Source organism: Ixodes scapularis, unplaced genomic scaffold (assembly GCF_016920785.2).
Source record: "Ixodes scapularis isolate PalLabHiFi unplaced genomic scaffold, ASM1692078v2 PGA_scaffold6__148_contigs__length_123643588, whole genome shotgun sequence".
In the NCBI taxonomy this organism is placed as follows: Eukaryota; Metazoa; Arthropoda; class Arachnida; order Ixodida; family Ixodidae; genus Ixodes; species Ixodes scapularis.
This window is the reverse complement of record NW_024609881.1, coordinates 26,835,762-26,857,274: the sequence shown is the minus strand read 5'-3', so window position 1 is coordinate 26,857,274 and position 21,513 is coordinate 26,835,762. Positions and strand designations below refer to the sequence as shown.

The following is a 21,513-nucleotide window of genomic DNA, read 5'->3' as shown; positions in this document are numbered from 1 at the left end:
TATAACCTTAGACGAAAAATAGGGCATCATGACGTGCCTCCACAGTCCTGAAGAAACGACAGCAACCGATTTAGCCGACGATCCGTTCTTGGTCAATCCTACTTCCTTCTCGGGGTAGCTTAAACGATACTCAACCGCGGATCAGGCTAAACATACTTTTGTTCCAAACGCAACGTTCACTGGAAGCCACACTCGTGCTTGGTCTCAAGCCAGCTTATCCAAAGGCCACGGTCAGACTGCTAATATATTAGAGAGCTTTAGGGATCCGCCTTTGCACATCCACCATCCGGTACAAACTGCGCATGCGCTAGCATAGAAGACTCGCACATACCGGAGGGCTAATCATACCGTACCGGGTGTGCAAGAACGGTTCCTTAAAACTCCCTATTATATAAAAGACACTCCGCAGACGCCAGGGAGTTTTAGGGAACCGTTTGTGCAGATCCGATACGGTAGAACGAGCCCTCCGGAACAAACTGCGCATGCGCTACAGCAAAAGATTCGCACATGCGCAGTCCGCACCAGAGGGCCCGTCGTACCACATCGGATGTACAAAAACGGTTCCCTCGTCTATTGTCTGTGGTGCGTTTATAAGGGTGCTGCCACATTGATCATGCACAACGAACACAGCGTGTGAGGCAGCCTTTAACCGCCCCCTGGCGTCGCCCACGCGCAGCTAGGCGACAGCAGTGGCATGGGCCTGTGGCGGCAGCAGGCGGTCCCGCAGCGAGCGCGGCAGCAGCCCCAGCGTCTCCAGCAAGCCCGCGTCCATAGGGCCCGGCGGGCGGCGGGGCTGAGCAGCGCGCCCTAGCGGCCCCTTGCCCCATGGATCCGCCCAGCGAGGCCGACGAGCAGCAGCAGGCCTACCAGGACCCCGCCCTGGCCAAGATGGAGGCCCTCGTGCGGAACATGCAGCTGCCGGACACCGGCGTGCCCGTCCGGAGCCAGAAGCTCTTCCTCACCTCCATACCCAGCGCCTTCCTCGGTGAGTCGACTGGCCGGACTCCCGCACTCTGGACACCGTGGGTCGAAACCGCTCTGATAGGGCACCAGTCTGGCAACTGTGGGCACGCCTTAGTGAGGGAAAGCAATACTTAGACCAGAAAGAAAATATGCTAAAAAGAAAAATGAGTGCAGCAATTATGAAGCATATGGCACTGTGGAAGTACAATAGATATGAAGTTTTTCGGGATATATGGAAAAGAGTCATGGTACCGTAGTTGTCTTTTGGTGATGCGGTATTATGCATGAAATCTGAGGTCCAGTCGAGCTTAGAAACCCGGCAGCAGAGCGTGGGCAGACTGGCACCGGGGGCGCATACACCAAATAAAGGAGTGCAGGGAGACTTGGACTGGGCATCTTTCGAGGCAAGAGAGGCGATCAGTAAGTTTAAATTTGAACAAAAACTGGTCACGATTGAGGGTAAACGATGGGCGAGAAAGGTATATAAGCATCTGTACGTGAAAAGTTTCAACACTAAATATACAAAGCGAACCCGAAAACTAAAATTAAAATACCAACCGTCAAGTGTGGATGCAGAACAGACTACCTCTGTGAAAAAGGAAGCAAAAGAAGCCGAGATAAAGATGTGGGAGGAAAGAATGCAGGTAAAATCAGCTTTAACCCTGTATAGGGGACAAAAGCAGGAAATAAAAAAGGAACATGGTAGGATAATTCACGGGGGAGCTCGTTGTTATTCAAGGCTAGAGGAGGAGGATTGAGGACCAGGACATAAAGGACAAAGTATGAGGAAATGGATACGCGGTGTGCCGTATGCCAAGGGGAAGACGAGACTATTGAACACGTGGTGTTCAAATGCACAGTGCCTGCACTCACCCCCCCCCCCCCCCTCCCCCCGGAAAGGGGTACAGATTTGGCCGGAGCGCTGGGGTTTGCAGACGAGTATGTAAGAATGGATGATAAGTGCATTTATAATAACAAAAAGGAGATTGGAAGACTGGTGAAAATTATCTAGGGAGAATTAAATGACGTACAACTAGGCTAGGTGGCGAAAGCTGCCGCCCGATACAAAGGGTACAGCCGTTAGCATCCATCCATCCATCCATCCAGGCTCTACTATCGGGGCCTGTTCATATATACAGCGTGTTTTATGAAAAGTGCAACCAGCCTCTGCTACGTTGCACAGCAGCGCAGCAGAGGTTGGTTGCCTTATTTCTCCACGGGGCGCCGTGCCGTCGGTGCCGAGATGCGCTCCGATAGCAAACCGAAACTTAAGCACCCGTCGCATTTGTGCGGTTTTTAGAAAGCCGTAAAATGCTGCGCGTGCCTTCTATCGTTCTGCAATTTGTTGATTTATTTACTGTTGTCCGATGATGCTGAGCAATTTTTTTATTGAATCCATGCCCTTAAACACAATATTTAAAAAGTTAATTACGCAAACATTATTAACAATGTCATTATCCCGGACTTTATAATTTTTCTAAATAGGCCCCTGGCCCAGGACCAAAACGGCACAAGCCTTTTTTTTTTCTTTTTTTCTTTTTTGCGACGCGTAGTTTTTGCAATATCGAATTTGTCCACTTTTCGTAAAACACCCTGTATACACCACAGCCCTACCTCAGCACCATTAGTCAGCGCTGCAAATAACGTTAAGCTTGCTGATGCTGCGCTGTCTGCGAGCTATGTTACTGGTGCAGTGCTGAAACAGCCTAGCATCAATGCTAAGGTACATGTAGGTCAGCGCAGCAACAGCGTGGCTCCTAGTTTTGATTTAGCGCTGTGAAGAATATCCGATTAGGTAAACCGGCCTCTAGGAAATCTGCACGAGGGTGCAGCAAGCCAGAAACATTTTTTTTTTTTTTTTAATGTTTAGTGGGGGCTGTGGCTCGAATGCCACGGACGTCCTCGACTCGGGAAGCGGGACGGAGGGGGGGGGGGGGGGGGAAGAGGGGGAGGGGGGCGTGATGCCTATGCATAATATCCCTAAAAAGCCCTCCCCCCTTCCCCCTTTTAAATCCCAACCGCTGAGACCGTGGACCTAAAACAAAATAACGATGCTTTTGCTATTTGCTTCAAGAAGTAAAACATCAATTCCTGAAATGTTTTAATTATATGCTAGGTTGAAGCAGAAATATTGCTCAAATATACATTCGTAAACTCCTAGTTTTTTCACCTTACTTACACAGACCGTACACATGTAATAAAACTTTACTTGATCGTGTGATTTTGAAGTTTAGTTTTCTGATTTACTACGATCTCTTTGCTGAGTAATATTTTGTTTTATGCTTGGGAAAAGAGCGTGTTAGTTTAAGTCATGGATGAAGAAAGAATTGTTTCATTCTTTCTTCATCCCTGATTTTATTTTATTCACGCGACATAGTGTATAACTTGTGACGGTAAGTGCGTTTGTAGATAAGATAAGCTCGAAAAGACTAAAATGCACAAAAGTGAGTTTCTTCATTTTTTGACGTCTTCGTGGAGTATATCTCCCCAAAATGCTTACTGCTGTATTTGTAGACTATCTCTGCTTCAAGTATCTATTAACAGCTACTAAAATATACTCCAGACTCGCTCAGAGTGATTCTAAATTTTCATGACTCGAGGTTTGCTTCAACTGAGTATCGATTGACTATCAATTAGAAACTGAGTATCAATTAGTTCACCTGAGCATCAATTAGAAACTTGCTGAGCATAATCGGAAATTACTGAATCAGCTCTATTTGGAACGACTTGAAGCTCGTGGGAAACTCAGAGACGCACCAAAGTTACCCCTCCGCCAGGAGGCGCAAAGCTAGCAGTGGCAAAGCGAGGATGATTAGATTATCATGGCGTACCGCCACTGCTAGCTTTGCGCCTGCTGCACGACTGGTAACTTCGGTGCGCTCCCGATTTTCCCACGAGCTTCAAGTGGCTCGAAAAATTGACTGATATAGTGATTTTCGATTATGCTCAGCATGTTTCCGATTAAAACCACAAGTCTTTGTCTTCTAATTAAAAAGTTAACGAACGAATTTTTAATAATTATCCGACTAATTAGCCGAAACATTAAGTCACAAACAAAATGTAGCAAAAGTAAAGAAATGCATGGCCCCTTTTAAGTACTGCGAACACAAATGTGATACCTAAAAATTGACGTAGTGGCTGGGTGACTTAGTAGACATAAAAAGCTTGCACCATATTATGGAGTAAACCCCTGCATAGACATTTGCATCGCTCCTCATCCCGGCGAAAAATGCTGAGTCACTGAGCTGTGGACGCATGCGTAGCGTCTGATATACCACACAACAGAGCAATAGCGCATGCTCAGATGGCGTCCCACAGCCCAGTAGACAAAGACGGCAGCGCAAAGAAGGCGACTTTTGCGAAGCTCTATTCGAGGCTCCAGCGAACTATAGGAGGCGCGCTGGTCAAGCAAAATGGCGGACGAAAGGAGGTCGTCTTCGTCGTTCTGCACGCGGACCACCATACATTTTTTGCACTGCAGCGTAAAATCCGTGATATATGAAAGCAAAGCAATTTTTCCACGGTAAAAACTTTCTAGTCAGTGGGTCAGTGGTAGGAACGACGCGGCAGAAGCATAAAAAAAATTACTGAAAGCGATGTTTGTTTCTATGTAGCCATAGCAGACGACAGAATCGAAACGTCCTCCTCTCTTGAGCTTTTTGGTGTTGCGGCTACGCGGCGTCGATTTCGCTGGAGTCGCCAATACATTCAGCAAGGATGCCGAACCCGTATGATGATGTCGCTGGTCAGATGACGTGGGTTCTGAAGGCTCTCGCCAGACTTGAGTGTACCGACTTACCATCAACGCGTAATTAATTTGAACCTCATTATATTTTTCGGTACCGAAGTGACGACTTTTTGTTACTTTTTTCAAAAGAAAGTACGAGTGGCGCATTTTTGTTACTTTTTGACAAAGTAATGATATTTAGTTACTCCCGGATGTGGAACGTGTGCAACAAAGGTACTCAACCTACTTGCCATCCCAGCTCGCCCCTGTCATTTCCACGGCGAGGAAACGCTAGAAAATCGTAAAATGATGTGCTCACGACGTATCGTATTGCCAGAGTTACCTCCGAATAAATCCGTTAAAAAGTAGGGAAACATTAACGACGACAAGCGTCGGAAACGGCTACGGCTTCGTAAAAAATGACACATTTAGAATAACACGAAAACAATGCGTTACTTTCAAGCTGAGGTAGCGCGTTTTTTTTAATCGCCGCGACGAGTAGTACTTGGTTACTTTATGAGTGAGTCAAGGGTAACGCCGATGAGTCGCTTTGTTTCAGTAACGTGTGCATGTCCGACTCGCACTCACCCTGCAGGTTACGATGTGGTCGAGTGGCTCACGGACAACCTGGACATCGAAGACCAGAGTAAGCGTTTTTTTTGTGTGTGATTTTTATTTTTTGTTTCCAAGAATGTGTAAGCATCAAACCTTACAAAATGCACGAGGTAGTTAGACCAGCAGCGAGCAGCAGTCGGGCGATGGCAAAGTGTTTCTTAAATTGTACCTTTGTCCCTCGGACTGAATAAGAGGCAAGCCTGGTCTTGTCTTCGGTCCACATAAAAAGGAGACAAAAATTCAGGGTTCATATATCGTGTCTCTTTGTCTCTAAAGAGGAGGACTCTATTGGGTAGTTAAGAAAAAGCGGCAGGAATGCTTTGGACATTTTCTTTCTTATCACTCAGTCCCCGGTTCATTGAGCCCAAGGATAGGATGTGTACTCTATAATTTTTTTCTTTGTTTAATTATCGACACGTCTTCGTTTTTGGCGAACTGTGTAAGATTATGTGGCTGTATTATATGGGGTTCTAAGCGATTACACACGGAGTCTTTATAGTTTTCAACCTCCAGAAGACATTGTATTATATGGGGTTCTAAGCGATTACACACGGAGTCTTTATAGTTTTCAACCTCCAGAAGACATTGCGTTTTGCAAGTCGAGGCGGTATTCACGCACCCTTACGAGTTTCAACACACCTTTCCTCGAATCCCACGGCCACCTGTTTGGTCGGAAAGAGGGTGCAGCGCATGCTTTGAACCACACCTTCCGCTTTCCTTCTGACACTTGTCACCGACTAATGCCAGAAAGCACGAGACGTTCTTTACGCCCTGCGTCTGTTTTTCTGTCATTTTGTCTCCACTGCGGCAAACTCAGTCTCAGGGAAAAAGGAGGAGGAGGAAACAAGGGGACGAATAGAGGAGGAGGGGAGGAGAAGAAGAGAGTACCGAGAAGGAAAAGGGGCATACCCTCCCCTCCGTACCTTCCCCTTCTCCTCCTCAAGAGCTGCGTTCTAATTTCGCGTTACAGTGTAAACGTCTTTCATTTTTTGTTGCACTTCAAACGAAGATTACTAAGTTTTAGAGCCCATATGAAGCTGCGGAAGATCGCAAGTGCAAGCACCACGTAACTATAGCGGCCAGTCACGTGACTATAGGGGTCACTTTTCCGCGTGCTCCCGCGGGGCCAAATACAAATTCGTTTCACGCCGTAAATATAGTGCTAAACTTTGCTTTGTTGATGTAAATTTGTTTTATAATATTCCTTTTCCATCCAGATTGTTTTAAAAAAATAGGACTTTCCTTTTCATATGTCCTTTAAACATTTCAAATTATGTCCCTCGCTCAGCGGTGCCTTTCTCCCGCGCAGTTTAGAGCTACTATGATTCAGAGCTATGTAACATATTTCGACTATGTGCACTACCGAAGACACCTGGAATATGTTCAGAATTCGTTTCAGTGATCCATGTAATCGTACGGATTTTATAGTTTAGAAAGAATCTAGAAACATTTCATTTGGGCCTCTTTATAAACAAAAAATACAACCGATTTAAGACGCAGCGTGTGATTTCATAAATAACTAAGCGGTCAAGATGAGCTTTTTAGTTTTCTATTGAGAAAAATTTATGATAATTATTCTTAGTTTCTTTTTTTTAGCAAGGAGTATGATTTTTTACGGAGCTCTTTCATTTAGAATGAAATGCGAATTTTATTTCGAAATTCTGGATTTCGTCGATTGACGTTCATCTCTTGCTACATTTTCAACAACTCACTACTACTCGGTCACAAAAAAAAAAGCAAGAAAAAACATCATTGATATATTTGGATACAGTTCACAAATATGTCATTCTACGCTGTCGGATAATTTGATGATTGAAGCTAGGGCAACAAACCGGATTTTTTTTTTAATTTGAGAATAACTATAAACGACATTTCAACTCTCTAAGAAGAGTGGAGTTTGAGAGTTTCGATATGGCTGCCTTTTTTTTTTAACCAAATCTTCGACTGAACATGAATATATTCTTTGTATTTTCGCTTGCTTCATATATCAGGGAGAGGCTCCAAAATACGGAAAAGCACAAACGGTGATAGTGGGTCTATAGAAATTGAACGATCAGCATATTTTTGCAAATTTAAAACTGCAAAAAATTGAGTTTCAAAACTAAGTTTTAGAGCGAAAGCTGAATTAAAATATATAAAAAAAGGAAAGGTTTATTGGCGACATTGCTCCATGAATTGTTTGACTTACCCGAAACACAGAGTCCTATACTCCTAACGCTGTCCATTCCTGCTTAGAGATTAGGCGTTGCATAGAGCCCAAGCCTCACCTGAGACATATTTCGGCTTCATGCGGACCCTAGAAAAGTCATGTAACACATTTTTGTAGTTTTGGGAGAAAAAGAAAGAGAGGCATATTGAAAGTGCCAAAAGTAACGACGCACAACATGTTAGCTTGAATCAAACTTCTCGTAAAGCAGACGTATAAAGGTGGACATAAAAGTAGTGGCGTAACGATGATTCTTGAAGATCATTCTGGGTTTTTAGGGTCCTGTCAGCAAAATGTTGACACAGCTAAGCATGACGTCGGTGAATAGATAATAGCTTAGCCCCTCATTGTGTCTGAAGTTCTGAACCTTTGGTGTATAATGCACGAAAGGTGTATTGTAACATTCTGATTTTAATTACTGTTGCTGGTTGTGCAGGTAGGCACCATAGTAGTGATCTGAGGCAACAATCCCGCAGTTGGATAAGGCTTACATTTATGATTTTTACTGATTTTGAATAGGTAAGTGTAACCGACTTCAACTTTGAGAAAAAACTTTTTCCCGTGCTTTCCGTACCAACCAGATTCAGTGTTCATTTTATTTGGTAACTGATAGTTTCAGTTGTGCATATAAGCACAGCATTCTTGGTCACTTGTCATGGTAATGTTTTTAGGCAACAGTCTTCCAGTTAGATTATGTTCAAGTTCAGAGATTCTGAATATGATTGTGAATAGGTAAGCTTGACCAATTTGAAGAGCGAGGAACCTTTTTTCCCCGTGCTTACCGTGCCAACCGCGTATTCAGTGTTTGTTTCATTTGATAATGAATAAATTTGGTTGTTAAGATATGCACAGTATTTTTGGTCATTTGCCATAGCGATGTTTTGAGGCAACAGTCTCTCAGTTAGATATCATTCAAGTGTAAGGATTTTTAATACGATTTTGAATAACTAAGCCTGGCCACTTTGAGGAGCAACTTCACAGATCCAGTGTTTGTCCTATTTGATAACTGATAGTTTCGGCTCTGTAAATAGGCACAGCATTCTTGGTTAATGACCATAGTAATTTTGAGGCAATGGTTCCTCAGGTAAATAGCGTTCAAGAGTAGTGATCTTAAATAAAGTTTCGAACGAGTAAGTGCAATCAATTTGAAGTGCTCGAAAACGTTCTTTCCCGTGCTTCGCGTGCAAAACACAGATCCAGTGGCGGCGGAGGCACTTCACCTAGCCAATCTACTCTGTGCGCACGGCTACTTCTTTCCAGTCAGTGACAACGCCAAGACCTTCGCCATCAAAGATGACAGCACCCTGTACAGGTTTCAGGTAAGGACGTCACTGTGTGCGGGGACTAACACAAAGTTGTCTTTCTGCATCTCATGCATGAACAGTATCTCGGAGATGCGCGTCAAACTTCAGCTTGAATTTTCATAAGTAAGACGTGGAGTCGTCTTTGGAGGTGACGCAAATCAAACATCAAAGTGATATTGTCGTTTCACGTGGCTCTAACGACTTGCTACCTTGAACCACCGTGTTGTATCGTCTTACTCTCCTAACTACGAGAAGTGCCGACTACTACGTGTAAGAACCTTAAATTCCGTTCTGAAGCGCTCTAGAAAGAAGCCAATTGCAGCAAACAAAACCTGATAAGTTTCAAATGACACGTTCCGATACAACCTCACATATTCGATCGACCTTTATTAGGTAGCCTGAATATAGTACAAGAGAACGTTTTCTTGTGCACAGCAGGTGCCAGTAGATAACGCGTTCTATTGCAGACGATACGAGCTGAAGCAGCGCTTCATGCTTCTTTGACGTGCCTGACAGTTTTTCAGAGAGCTGTGTTCCGAAATAGAAATGGAATTCAAATTTGAGGTACCATGAAAACTTCAGACCCTTTGATAAATTGCAAGATGATGAATGGTGGAAAGGGCTGAATACGGTGTTTCTGCTCATATAAAGCGGTGTCCGAAATCGTAGCCCCCTCCCCCCCTCCCCCCCCCCCCACCCCGCTCTCCCCCGCGATAAAATTGGGAAATAATAATTTCAAAGGCCGGCTCTTGTAAAGTAAGGGGCCTGCTTATAAAACAAGATTATTGCTTTTTACAGCCCTCTTGGCATCGGTGTTGTTCTTGGAGCTTCGGGACTATGCATTTCCGACGTTCTCGCACTACGATATGTGCGAAGGTTTCTAAAAAAACGAAGTCTTGCAAAAAGCGCAATAAGAACTGCGCTGTGCAGGTGTGAGAACGTAGTGGTGCTGTTTCATGACGTCATCGTAAACAAACACGGCGGCACCCATGAAACAGAGCAGACACTGGTCTATTCGCCCTTTATTGTTTGGCAGTAAACAAAGTGGCTCCGTCTATTGGGTAGCCCCGGCACACTTGCGGTTCGCGTAAATCTTCTAATTTCTTACTCATCGTTCTTTTATCATAAGCGTGAATTAAGTCTCACAGTGCTATAAGTGGCCGTTTTCAAAAGAGGGCGTGTTTATTTGATTTCGGAGATATTCCGAAACCGGCCGTCTAGTTAAGAAGCGCAGGTGGTTGGGGGCTATTTCCACACTGGCGCCACCACGTTTCAACTCGCGCGAGAAAGAGCGAATATCGTCCACGGGAGTACCTTTTCAGATGTTTCGCTCGTGTACAGTGTGTTGTCAAACAAAATTAGGAGCAATTAACAGAAACCTCAAATTTCTGTTGCACCATTTTCTAAAAATCTTTTTTTTTTTTAATGAGGTGAACACTTTTTGATAGAAAAGCCCTAGTGCAGGGTTTTGTTACGTCCCATAGAACCCTCCAGCGCAAGGCAGATATTTGGAACGAGAGCTACGTCATCGTTCGGCTAGGGTTCGTGTCCAATAAAACAAGAGTCCCAGCCGATCAATTACACACCACTGGTGTCCAATCTTTGCTCATCCCTAGTTTCCGCTAGATGGCGTAGAAAGTCCAGCAGCGCTCGTTATCAGGAGGTGTTGGTGAGGTGCGAATCGCTGGAAGAGAGAACCGTGAAAGCCGGATGCATCCATACCTTAAAAAATGTCGTGATGTCCCTAAAACAGTGCCTACTTCAGACTCCCCTGCTTTATTCATTCATCTTGTATGATTAGCAAAGGTACTCAACAGAACCAAGCTCACCTAAGCTCTTCTGTTCGTACAGACGCCATACTACTGGCCGTCCAGGTACCAACCTAACAACACGGACTACGGTAAGAACTGTAACTTTGTGACTTTCTCTCTGTCTCTCTCCAGACAAACTTTCAATAAAATATGTTCGGATATATCAATAGTATGATTTTACTTTATTTAAAGGAGGCATAAGAACTTAGTAGTACTGTCGAGGACTGCTCCGGCAGCAGCCCTTAAACAACAAAGCCGTAGTGCCGGAATTTTTCTGTCACCGACCGGATACCTGCGCGAAGCATAGAGTAGGCACTAGTGACGCGTCAGCCTTTGGCTAAATCTCTATGTTAAGTGAGTAAGAATGCTAATCTTCGTCGAACACTTGCCAGGCACTTGTGTATGCTCTATGTCCTTCCGTAAGTTACATAACAAAAAATCTAGCCCTATTGCCTTGCCATATATACTCAGTTTCACACTGTTTCGGCGCAATCGACGCTTAAATCTGACAGATCTGACAGAACCATGTTTTTTTTTTTCTTTTTTTTTAGACTTAGGATAGGTGGCGCAAGCTGCCGCCGGTTACAAAGGGTATAGCCATTAACATCCGTCCATCCATCTGAACCGATCAAGCAGTACCAAAACTGCATCGTCGCGGCGCTCGTCGTCGTTGTGAGTTTGCTCTGACTGGCGAAACCAGTCACGCACGCTGAATGCATTATGATCCGGCACTTTTTTCTGCGCGCGATTGTATGCGGAGCGAAAGTTCGTCTGCTCCCTTTGCAGGGGCTGTGGTGACGTCAGAAAGACTCCGAGCTCAAATTGACTCCGATTGAAGGATAGTGGGTAGCCCTCAAAGCAAGCTTCCTCGAAATCTACCCCCTATTCTTCAATCAAAGCCAATCATAGCTGGGTATCTTTCTGAAGTCACCACGTTCCCTGCAAAAGAAGCAGACGAACTTACGCTCCGCATAGCCAATGATAGCGAGCGTATAGAGAGAGACGACCAGCGCCGTGACGAAGGATTCTTCTATTGGTTTCATCCAATCGTAGCGTCGGCCGGTCTTGGTGTAAAACGGAGTATAAAAAGTGACGAATCTGGTCGGCAAACAAAGTTGCTCTTGTCAACAGTTGATTTCTTTGTAACGATGCGCAAACAGTGAGATTACAACCTGTCACCAGGTGGCATTGGTTGTTCACTTTTCTATGCGCAGCCCAAGTTCGTCTGCTTCTTTTGCGGGGCTTGTGGTGACGTCAGAAAGACACCGAGCTCTGATTGGCTCTGATTGAAGGATAGTGGGTCCTCAAGTGCCTCAAGGCAGCTTGCTTTGGGGTCTACCCATTATCCCTTCAATCAGAGCCAATCATAGCTCGGCGTTATGACGTCACCACAACCCCAGCGAAAGAAGCAGACAAACTTGCGCTCCTGAGGCCCGGCGGTTAGAACATAAAATGACAGCCACAACAGCCGAGTTTTTAATCGCGCTGTTTCGTTTGTCCGTGCAGCAATCTACCTGGTGAGACGGTCTCTCAAAAACAAGCCGAAGTATGCCCTCGAAGAGTACGAACAGGTGAGGCCGCACTGCAGAGCACTACATGACACAATGCGATGAGAGTATACCATGTACAACCGTACACTGTAAGTGGTTAGTCTTAAAAAAAAACAGGAATTCCGCCTTTCTCAATTTTTTCAAAAGTATTTTTTTACAAAGAATATTCGTTTTTTTTTAATTTAGAGGTAATTGTTAAAAGAAATGTAACGTCACGCTTGACAACTGGCGACGTGACGTCACATTTGTGTCCCGCGGCCTGACGCCACGTGACCTGGTGGCGCAAGTGACCACGTGATGTTAGAGTTTAGCGCGAACCTAAGCGTTTTTATTATAGTTTTATACCTCTAGAACCGAAGCGTTACAGAGGGGTGGGAATTGGGATTTTGGTTTGCAACTCAACATTAAATTGTTACATCGATTCAAAGAAAGAATATTACTTAGTTACGGTGCAGCCTCAAACCTATTAAATATGTGCTTGTCGCTGAATAAGGGAAGCTGTTTCAGTCTCAGACGGTTTTGGGGATAAAAGAACTGTAAAAATAGATAGAATTTCAAGCGGGGACTTTGCACTCATGATGCAGATGTGAGGATTTATAGCTGGGATATCATTGATTAGTTAAGTTTTTAGATTTAAATTATCGTAATAAGGCTTAAGTAGAAAGCATAGACGACAGAGTGTGAGTGTACACCAGATGAAAAGGATATGTAATTAGTTTTATTGAGTTGACACTTGGCATACGACGGCAAGTGGGGACTATAGACCATGCTGACCTGTTTTGAACGGTTTCGAGGGCTGATATAAACATTTCTGTACAAGAAACCCATACTGAGCTTGCATATTCGAGTTCACTTGGAACTAATGTTTTGTTAATTAATTTATTTAGAAAAAGATTGGCTAAAGAGAAGTTCAATTTTTTTTAAACCAAGCATGCGATTACTTTTTTTGCATACCACACTTGGTGTACGTTTTCCATGATATGCTAGAAGTAACGCGTACACAATAACATTTCTTCTTTCAAATTTTGCTAAGCCTGCCTAACCTTCTTCACTATGAACACTTAACATGGGACGCGAGTTCATTTTCCTACCCACCCGCTAACTGTTGCGGAAACGCCGGAGAAGGTTGAGTACCATCGACCTCTTAGCTTCGTGTTACAACAAAATGAGCTGTCAGATGTTCTCTTTTTAAGGCTCGGGTCACCAATGTTCAACTGCGCTGTCCACAGAACGTTCTCACCTGTCATCTGCGTTCTCCATAGTCACAGATAAAGCCCGTTGACGAATGTCATTCTTCTAGTTTTTTTACAAGAACCGACAACCATTGTTGTGTGAACTAGCGAGACATGGGCCATGACCAAGTGTCCGCCGTTTGCTTCCAAGCACTGCACCGTCGCCTGCTACGACGTAATTTGTTCGCGTCATTCTCGCAGGAGGCGCTGCAGAGGCTCAAGAAGCTGCTCTACCACAAGTGGGAGTACGTGCTCATGCAGGCCAACGAACAGGCAACGTGAGTGAAGTGACTTCAGATAGTTTGTTTGGGCGAAATGCACGTGTATATAATAGGGTCCGCTGGATATCGGGGCGAGGGGACACTGATGCTTCATAAGCTCTTCTCCTGGTTACGCGACCGCCAGCTGGTCATTGACTTATAAAACCGGCTAAACAAATTTCATAAAAGAAAAAACGTGTTTTAGGCCCCTGTAGTAGGCCATTTTAGGCATTTAGTGCCATATAGTGACTCAAATATACACCTAAATCTTTTAATGCTAATGCCGGTTTGAATTTAGTGTCTATTCGAATACGGCAGACGTACGAAAGTTTGTGTTCTTCGTTGTACGCGTCCTTCTTTCTCCGTTCATTTCAGTTTCAGGGGTGTCAAGAAACTGTCACTCTGTAAGACGCGGTTACTTGAGTAAATCTCTCAATAATATTCACCACATTTTTTGTGTTATCAGATGTCTGGGGCGTGACCGAAGCCGAGCATTTTGAGGATTCACATGACACCCTCAAATGCGTACCATACAGAAGCTTGAATTCTCGCCACGCTGACATCGAATAACAGTCCAGCTAATTAACATCTGAAGTATTCAAGTTCCGCATCGGTGCCTGTCTTCAAATTCCTTCTTCATCAACCATAAAAAGGCAACCATTACAAGTACAGATTAGGCGATGATAGTTATCAAGGTGGCCAGATGAAATTTTGGAAAGGGTCTAGAAACTACGCCTCACAAAAAGCTGACTTACGTTAACCATGTTGAATATACCTGAGACTGGTTGTTTTGAGACGTCGTCCTGTCCCTTTCTGTCTCTTCGATTTTTATGTTCCTTTCTACCCCAGGCTCAGGTATATTCAACATGGTTAACATCCACCAGCTCGCCTGCACCCTTACTATTTTATCTGACTTCCGTGAAAATGTGACGCTAGCGGTTAGGAAAGAACGCGAAAGTTTGAGAACATTACGCTCCCTGGGCCAAAACACAAAAAGAAAGTGAAAATTTTGATATGAGCCGGTGTCCATTAAAGCCGGAAATCACCAAAACAAGAACTGATGTTGTTGACGCATGTGGCCTTTACATTGCCACGCGCGTCTCCGAGCAAGCGCGCCCGTGGCCGAATGGTTATCGTTGTTCGCTCCTCCCACGCAAAGGGCCGAGGATCGATGCCTGGGAGCGGACGCTCCTTTTTGTTACTTCTGTAAATGTCGCGCTCTGGTAAATTCGAGAACCCTGTTGCTTCTTCGAGGTCCGAATGTTTTACGTGCCGAACCTTCTAACGCGATTGTTCCAGAAGCCCACGCGTGTACTTAAGGGGCTCCGCGTGGCAAACCGCGGTCAGTTTTTCGCCAGCGCTCGATATACTGCTGCTAAGCCGACATCGACGCCTGCGACGCCCAGTTATTAAGAAGAAAGCCTTTTATGTCTCATCGTTCAGTCGACCTTCAAAGTCCTTGAGCGAAAACACGTCGGCGTCACGAAAAGTACCGAAACGTTTACGTGAACACTCAGTGGATGACTAAGCGAATTAAGATGATGACTCGGCACATTGAGAAGGGTGACTCAGCACATTAAGAGGGATGACTCAGCGAGTAAATCATGTGTCTGTCTTTAATGCATCGCCGCTTGGGCTTTCGCCTTCAAGTCGTCTTAGGGATAACATAAAAGACCCTTTGAATTTTCCACGTTTTGTTTGGCACAAGTTCGCCACATTAAAATTGTAGTTTCTCGATTTCACTCCTCCGTCTTGTCATGTGTCATGCATGAAAACATCAGTGAAAACAACATGTCAGCATGAAAAATAATATTGTTTTCGTTCTTGCTGAAAAGCTTTCTTGACTAAAATAAATCCTTAAGGCGCCCCCGTCGTAATTTTTTGTTTTAACTCTACTAAGCTTAGTAAGACATCGGCTAATAGAGAAATTTGGTGTTTCTTTTTTATTTTTCCATGCAGGAAACATATCGTTGTCAAACGTTCGCGTACTTTTCCAGCTACTAGCGTCACATTCTGACAGAGTTACAGCTTCCAGCAATGCATGTCTATATACGCCGGCCGAAAAACAAGCCTTCTTTTTCTTTTCTCAAAAACACCCGGAAGTACGGTGCTGCGAAAATTACCTGCTTTAAGTAGGGCCGTACTTACTGTTTGAGCTAGCAGTGATTGGCGAGCTGGTCAGTGGTGAACTGGTATTATTAAGTGACTCGGAAACTGATTCGATTGCATCTTTGTAGACTTGCCAAGGATCTGAAGAAAACTGACAAGCTCATCCAACAAAGCCAGGAGCGGGCCTACTGGAGGATTCACCGGCCACCCGTAAGCTTTTTCCACTCTAGCGATAACGACGAAAGGAATGATGTCTCAGAATGTCGTATATATTTGATAACAGTTTTTGGTTTTTTTCTTTGTTTTCTCCTGCCATGTTATAATTTATTCAGAACCAGCGTAATACCTGGGTAATTACTTCGGAACGTAATTTAATTACAGTGGAAACTCCTGCGGTACAAAATAAGTTAGATTGCAATAAAAATTACTAGTGCACAAAGTAATTAATCATAATGCATCGCTCTCGAAAATTAATGCAAATACTTCTCAATTAGCTTACTTTCAAAGCTACCCGGCTTCAATGACGTTAATTTTGATATCTATTTTACACGCTGTAATATATGTATATTTGTAGATTAAATATCTGACCATTTAAGATGCAGTATATTATATCGACGTACTTCTTTTATCCCCTGATGTGCCCTTGTTTCACTCACTTCAGTTGCTTTATTATAAATGCCACAAATATTCTAAGTGCTCTGTTTTTATTATGGCAATTCAAAATCTATGATTACTAGTGTTAACACGTATTGAAAATACATGATAGTGGCTTGGGCTCTTCATTATTGTCGAAAACGTCGACGTGAGCGGTGACAAGATATTCAATGGACAAATCACAATCGTGTAATTTGGACCCTTTCGCTCTCGCTCCTGACAACCGAAGGAACCGTCAATGCATGCAGGGCACTAACTTAAAAAGACACTGAAATTTAAAAAAAAAAGGATTAAATGGCCTAATATAACACAGTTTTTTTGTTTTTTTATAACAAAAAAAAATTGCATCATTTTGGCCGTTAGACGCAATTTATGCGGAGGTCAGGGCCCGCTCTACGCCCCCGCTCATTACTACTGGATTGACTTGACTGCTCGGCCGAACATGCTCGCAAGTCTAGTGGCTCTCTGTCGCGAAGTCCTGTGCGTCTAGTCTACCATCTGACACCATTGCTAGTCCTGTGAGCAGACGCGCGGCATGCTCCGGCATCCTCTGCTATTGCACCACCGTTTAAAACCGTCTGCAGAGCTCGCATGACGCGATCATGGAAGTGACTACCTAGTGTTTCATCATGCACGAGCCACGGCCCAATAAGAACTAAAAAATAAAACAATATATGTGCAGTCTTTTCATTTTTTTTTTTTGTTATTGTTTTCTTGCATAGTGTACGCGAGCGAGGTAGGTGAGCGTCATGACACGCAATTAAAACGCGACCTAAAAAGGTTGGCTCTAGAAAACTACGTGCACCACTCAGAGCTTGAGACCTACAGGCCTTCCGAAGCATAAAGTTATTATAATGTACGCGAGAGGTTAAAGTGGCGCTGGTGTCTATGTGACTTCCAAGGTGTAAACTGAAGCAGACAGCAACCAGTCTAGTTTTGCGGTTCACCTGTGCATTCCTGTTAAAAGACGTGCGTGCATTTGGTTTCTACGCCAAAAAATAACAGAAATCACTTTTGTTCTTTGGGTCGTACCGAATAGTATGTACCTTAATTAACATTGTAAAAGTGTAATTGTTTTAGTTCGAGCATTTTTAATAATCACTGAAGGGTGTTGAACTTCGCTACGTTTCAGGCCCAAACCTGTGTTCCACAGAAGCTTGTGTAAACACGGGCGACGAATATAAGCAAAATAGCAATCAAAATGAATGTAGAGTGAGTTCAAGGTTCCCCATCATTCTGGTGATTCTTACTTATTGCTAATTTGCCAGTCCTGTCACATGTACCGTATTTGCTCGAGTAATAGCCGCACTGTTTATGAAGAAAACCAGAGGGTTCGTTTTTCCACGGACCACGCGAATTGCGAATAACCGCGATCGACAGCATGATTCCAGTGGTTAACAGGACAGAGATAACGTCTTCGCACGAAGATACCATATGGGAAGATTGCATCCGTATGGAAACTCGTGTTCTCGATCTAGTTATTCGCTGTGTTATTTATGCGCAACGCGATGATTGGCTGTATATGTGTTATGTGGGAAAGTAGACGCAAGGGCCTTGTTCATAAATAGTGCGGCTATCACCCGAGTAAATACGGTATGAAAGTAACCTCCTCGTCTATCATTACGAGCGGTTAAAAACATTCATAACGTAAATAAAATAGAATAAAGTACCTGGGTTATGAAAGGTGTCTCTTCTTATTACTTCCTATGCCAGGCCGCTTTTATCGGGCACCTGGTTTTCTGACCTCTATATTTTCAAAGATTTCGAGCGTGCGGGTGATGTTTTGAACGCAGAACGAGCATCATCGTACATATGCACGAGCAGAGAAAATAAAGCAGTGCTTGCTTATTGCACATCGGACTGGTAACAATTGGCCTTCACTTTCTGTCGATCATCTGCATGCACAGGGAGTTACTCATGCCGTGTTACGGCGTAGTACATGCCGTCTCTCTTGGTGTTCCACACGTCCTTCCTTCGCTTAAATCCCCCATGCAAAAATGCGCCGGCGCCAGCGGCGTCACGTTCATGCCAGTAGTGCCCGACATTGCGCTCAAATGCATCTACGAAGCTGTTTTAGCTGTGTGTTTAATCACATAAAATTGATTTAAAGAATTAAAAGCCGTTTACAACTTTCTGTAACACCGAATTAGAGCGCAGCTCTTGGGCAAAAGGATGGAAGGGTACTGAGGGGAGGGTATACCCCTCCTCCGCCCCCTCACCTCCTCATCCTGCCTCATATCCTCCTCCTCCCCTCTTCCCTTCCCCTCTTCCCCCTCCTCTTCCTCCGTCCTCCTCCCCTTCTATCCTCCTCCCCTCCTCCTCGTCCTCCCCCTCCTCCTCCCCTCCTACTCCTCCCCGCGTGGTGCATCATGGGAAATGTCCCATAACGTACCGCGTGAAACCCTCGTGATGTCACATGTTTAGCGCTGAAAACACGTGGACTTCCATGCGACTTAAAATAGAAACTATGCTTAATTATCATTATAAATTCCAAGCTAGCTAACTGACCGTGCGCCGGGATCAGATGAAATGAGAATGGCGGTTTTGTGAGAGCTTCAGCCTCGGGACGCGCGTGTTCATGCCCCAGTGGTCTTTCGCACGTGCAAAAGGCGCACTGGAGCTTGTCGGCGATGCTTCTTCTTTACTGGCATCTGTTGGGTTTTTGACGGCCACACACGTAACGTCACGAGTGGCGTCACGAGGGTCCCGCGCGGTGCATTGCGGAAATTTTCTCATAATGCACCGCGCGGTTACGCCGACGCCGACGCCGCTCAAGCTGGAAACGGGCGCCTAAGAGCTGCGCTCTAAAATAAACGCTGTAAATTATCAATATCTTTTTTTACCTGATTGAGAAATGTTTCAAATTATTTACTGCGATATAATTATTCGCAATATTTGTTCTTATAATCAAGGGCAGAGAAAAAAACGTACTCGGTTTTCTCCGTAGAAATGCGTTACCGGAAGTCAGTTTTCGATTAGGGTCTGTTTGCTTCATTTTGCAACGGCACACTTGCGCCAGCTGAACCTCTAGCGTACATTATAATAACTCTGTGTACCGGAGCGAAAGGACGGAAACATACATGGACAAACCTGATGTGAGGCAAACACCCGATAGCTTGCAGCGAAATAGCTCGCAAATTCTTACCTGTGTGAGGTACCTCTTAGTACTGAAACCATTGTCACAATCACGACAGCTGCACGATTCTCAAAGTAGAGGAGCTGCTTTTACGGGAACTAAAGCTTTTATTCGGCATCAAAACGAGCAAACGAACAACTCAATCCAGTTCGAGCAAATCTAGTTGACGTGGGACGCTAAGCTTACACCTGTTCCGCTACGATAACAAGCTCCTTAACAGCGCTTTCGAAGGCCTGTACTTCCGACAGTTGTGTGGTGCAAATTAAGTCGTTTCAGATTTTCCTCTGAGCATCTCGGTGAACGGGAGACAACTCGCCGCGGTCTGTTAACCGCCATCACGAACGCCGGCAGCCATGTTTGTTATCGTTTGAAACCGAAACGGAAAAGGCGATCTCGTGATATCTTTTTGAAAACAGTAATGAGTCGATCTATATCATTTGTTTCCTAAACATCAAAACATATCGAATGAAAGACCAAAACGGCAGAGAGAAACAGATTTATAATCAACATTCCACACGTCAATCACCTCGCAAGACAATCAGAGCTAAAAACGAAGCTAAAAATGCTAAGCACCTTTTGTTATGGGCGGGGATTAGAGAGGGCTTCCTCCACCTAAATTGCGTCTAAGGGCTTAAATATTAGGCTAAAAAAATATTTTTTCGTTTAATTTTTTAATACGTTCGGCGCGTAGAACATACGCAACTCGATCAGAAAAGAAAGTTATCAAATTTGCGAGAATGCCAAGTGGAAATAATAAATGAAAGAACACTCCGCTGCCTGGAATCGAATCCAGATCTCCGCGACAGTCAAGCACGGTAACCATTCGGCCACGTACGCGCTCACTCAGCGACCCGCGTGTAAATATAAGCAGCACTCGTAAATTATATCAATAGAGGCTCGGTACTACGTAGTCTTAAACGCGAAAAACTCGGGGATGTAAGGCTCTTGAAAAGCCTCTAGTTGTTGAGGGTAAAGTCACCACCGTACCCTACCCGTAACACAGAGAAATGGAAGATGGTCACTCGGCGAACAAATTATGGCTCTCAAATGCTAAATTTCGCACAACCCCACTAATTACATAATCTTTGTATTAAATAGTACGGATCCAGACGGTTTAACATATAAACACTTAAGGTCGTATTTTTTGTACGATTTCGCAAAGCATGCTCTTTTGTTTTAAGTTTGTGCGCTTCTCTAAGCACATGATTCTTGCCTTTTAAACCTTAGTTTGTTCTAGAGTTCAAGTTGCTGTTTGTTTCTGTATTTTTCTACGATTGCTGTTGATCATCGTAGGGAAACCAGTGCTTGTCAGGCTGTACACTACAGCTCTTTTCTTTTCTTTCTTGGGTCTCTCATTATAATTGATTGAACATAAAGTTATTAATATTATTGTCTTCTGTGCCCCTCTACTGGTACTGTGGCTCTGACAGTAGCTCAACTGTGCGGCCACAGTCGGCGCACTGACGCGTTCTGAGAGCTTTCAAAGCCCCGGGATTTGACTGAGGGGAATGGGAAAGACGTTTTGTGTATTTTCGCATATCTCAGTGACGTCATGAGAGAATTTTCAAATCGACATCGAAATTGGAAACTTACGGGGGCTAAAGAGAAATTCAATTACACGTACGATTAATTTTAGTCAAAATTAGTGAATTGCAATCACGAATTACTCAGAAAGTATTTAAATTACAGTGATTTAATTACTGCAATTCAGTTACTACCAAGTACGACCAATAAAATATAGAAGCACTTGTTGCGGACTCTGATTAGCAGTTGACAAAGTTATTAAAGCTGAAGCTAGTGAGATGCGTCTTGCATGTTTAATAAACGACGAGTAAATTCGTCTTCTCCTTACGATACATGATACAGATATGAACACGCTACAGGAAAAAAGTAACTATACAGCGTTACTCTTTACTTATTTAAAAATAATGAAGTACGTTACCAAT

General features: G+C 44.0%; 1 protein-coding gene across 1 annotated transcript in view; it reads left to right on the top strand.

The window, feature by feature from the left end:
* Window positions 1-611: 611 nt before the first annotated feature.
* The window catches only part of LOC8040745 (regulator of G-protein signaling 7), a 47,582-nt gene continuing 26,680 nt past the window's right edge, over window positions 612-21,513 (top strand). Inside the window, exons 1-7 of the mRNA XM_029990098.3 lie at window positions 612-985; window positions 5,286-5,336; window positions 8,706-8,830; window positions 10,667-10,715; window positions 12,133-12,197; window positions 13,610-13,686; window positions 15,906-15,987. Coding sequence (XP_029845958.2) covers window positions 826-985; window positions 5,286-5,336; window positions 8,706-8,830; window positions 10,667-10,715; window positions 12,133-12,197; window positions 13,610-13,686; window positions 15,906-15,987 — 609 coding nt within the window. The 5' untranslated portion in view covers window positions 612-825. The remainder of the gene's footprint in view (window positions 986-5,285; window positions 5,337-8,705; window positions 8,831-10,666; window positions 10,716-12,132; window positions 12,198-13,609; window positions 13,687-15,905; window positions 15,988-21,513) is intronic.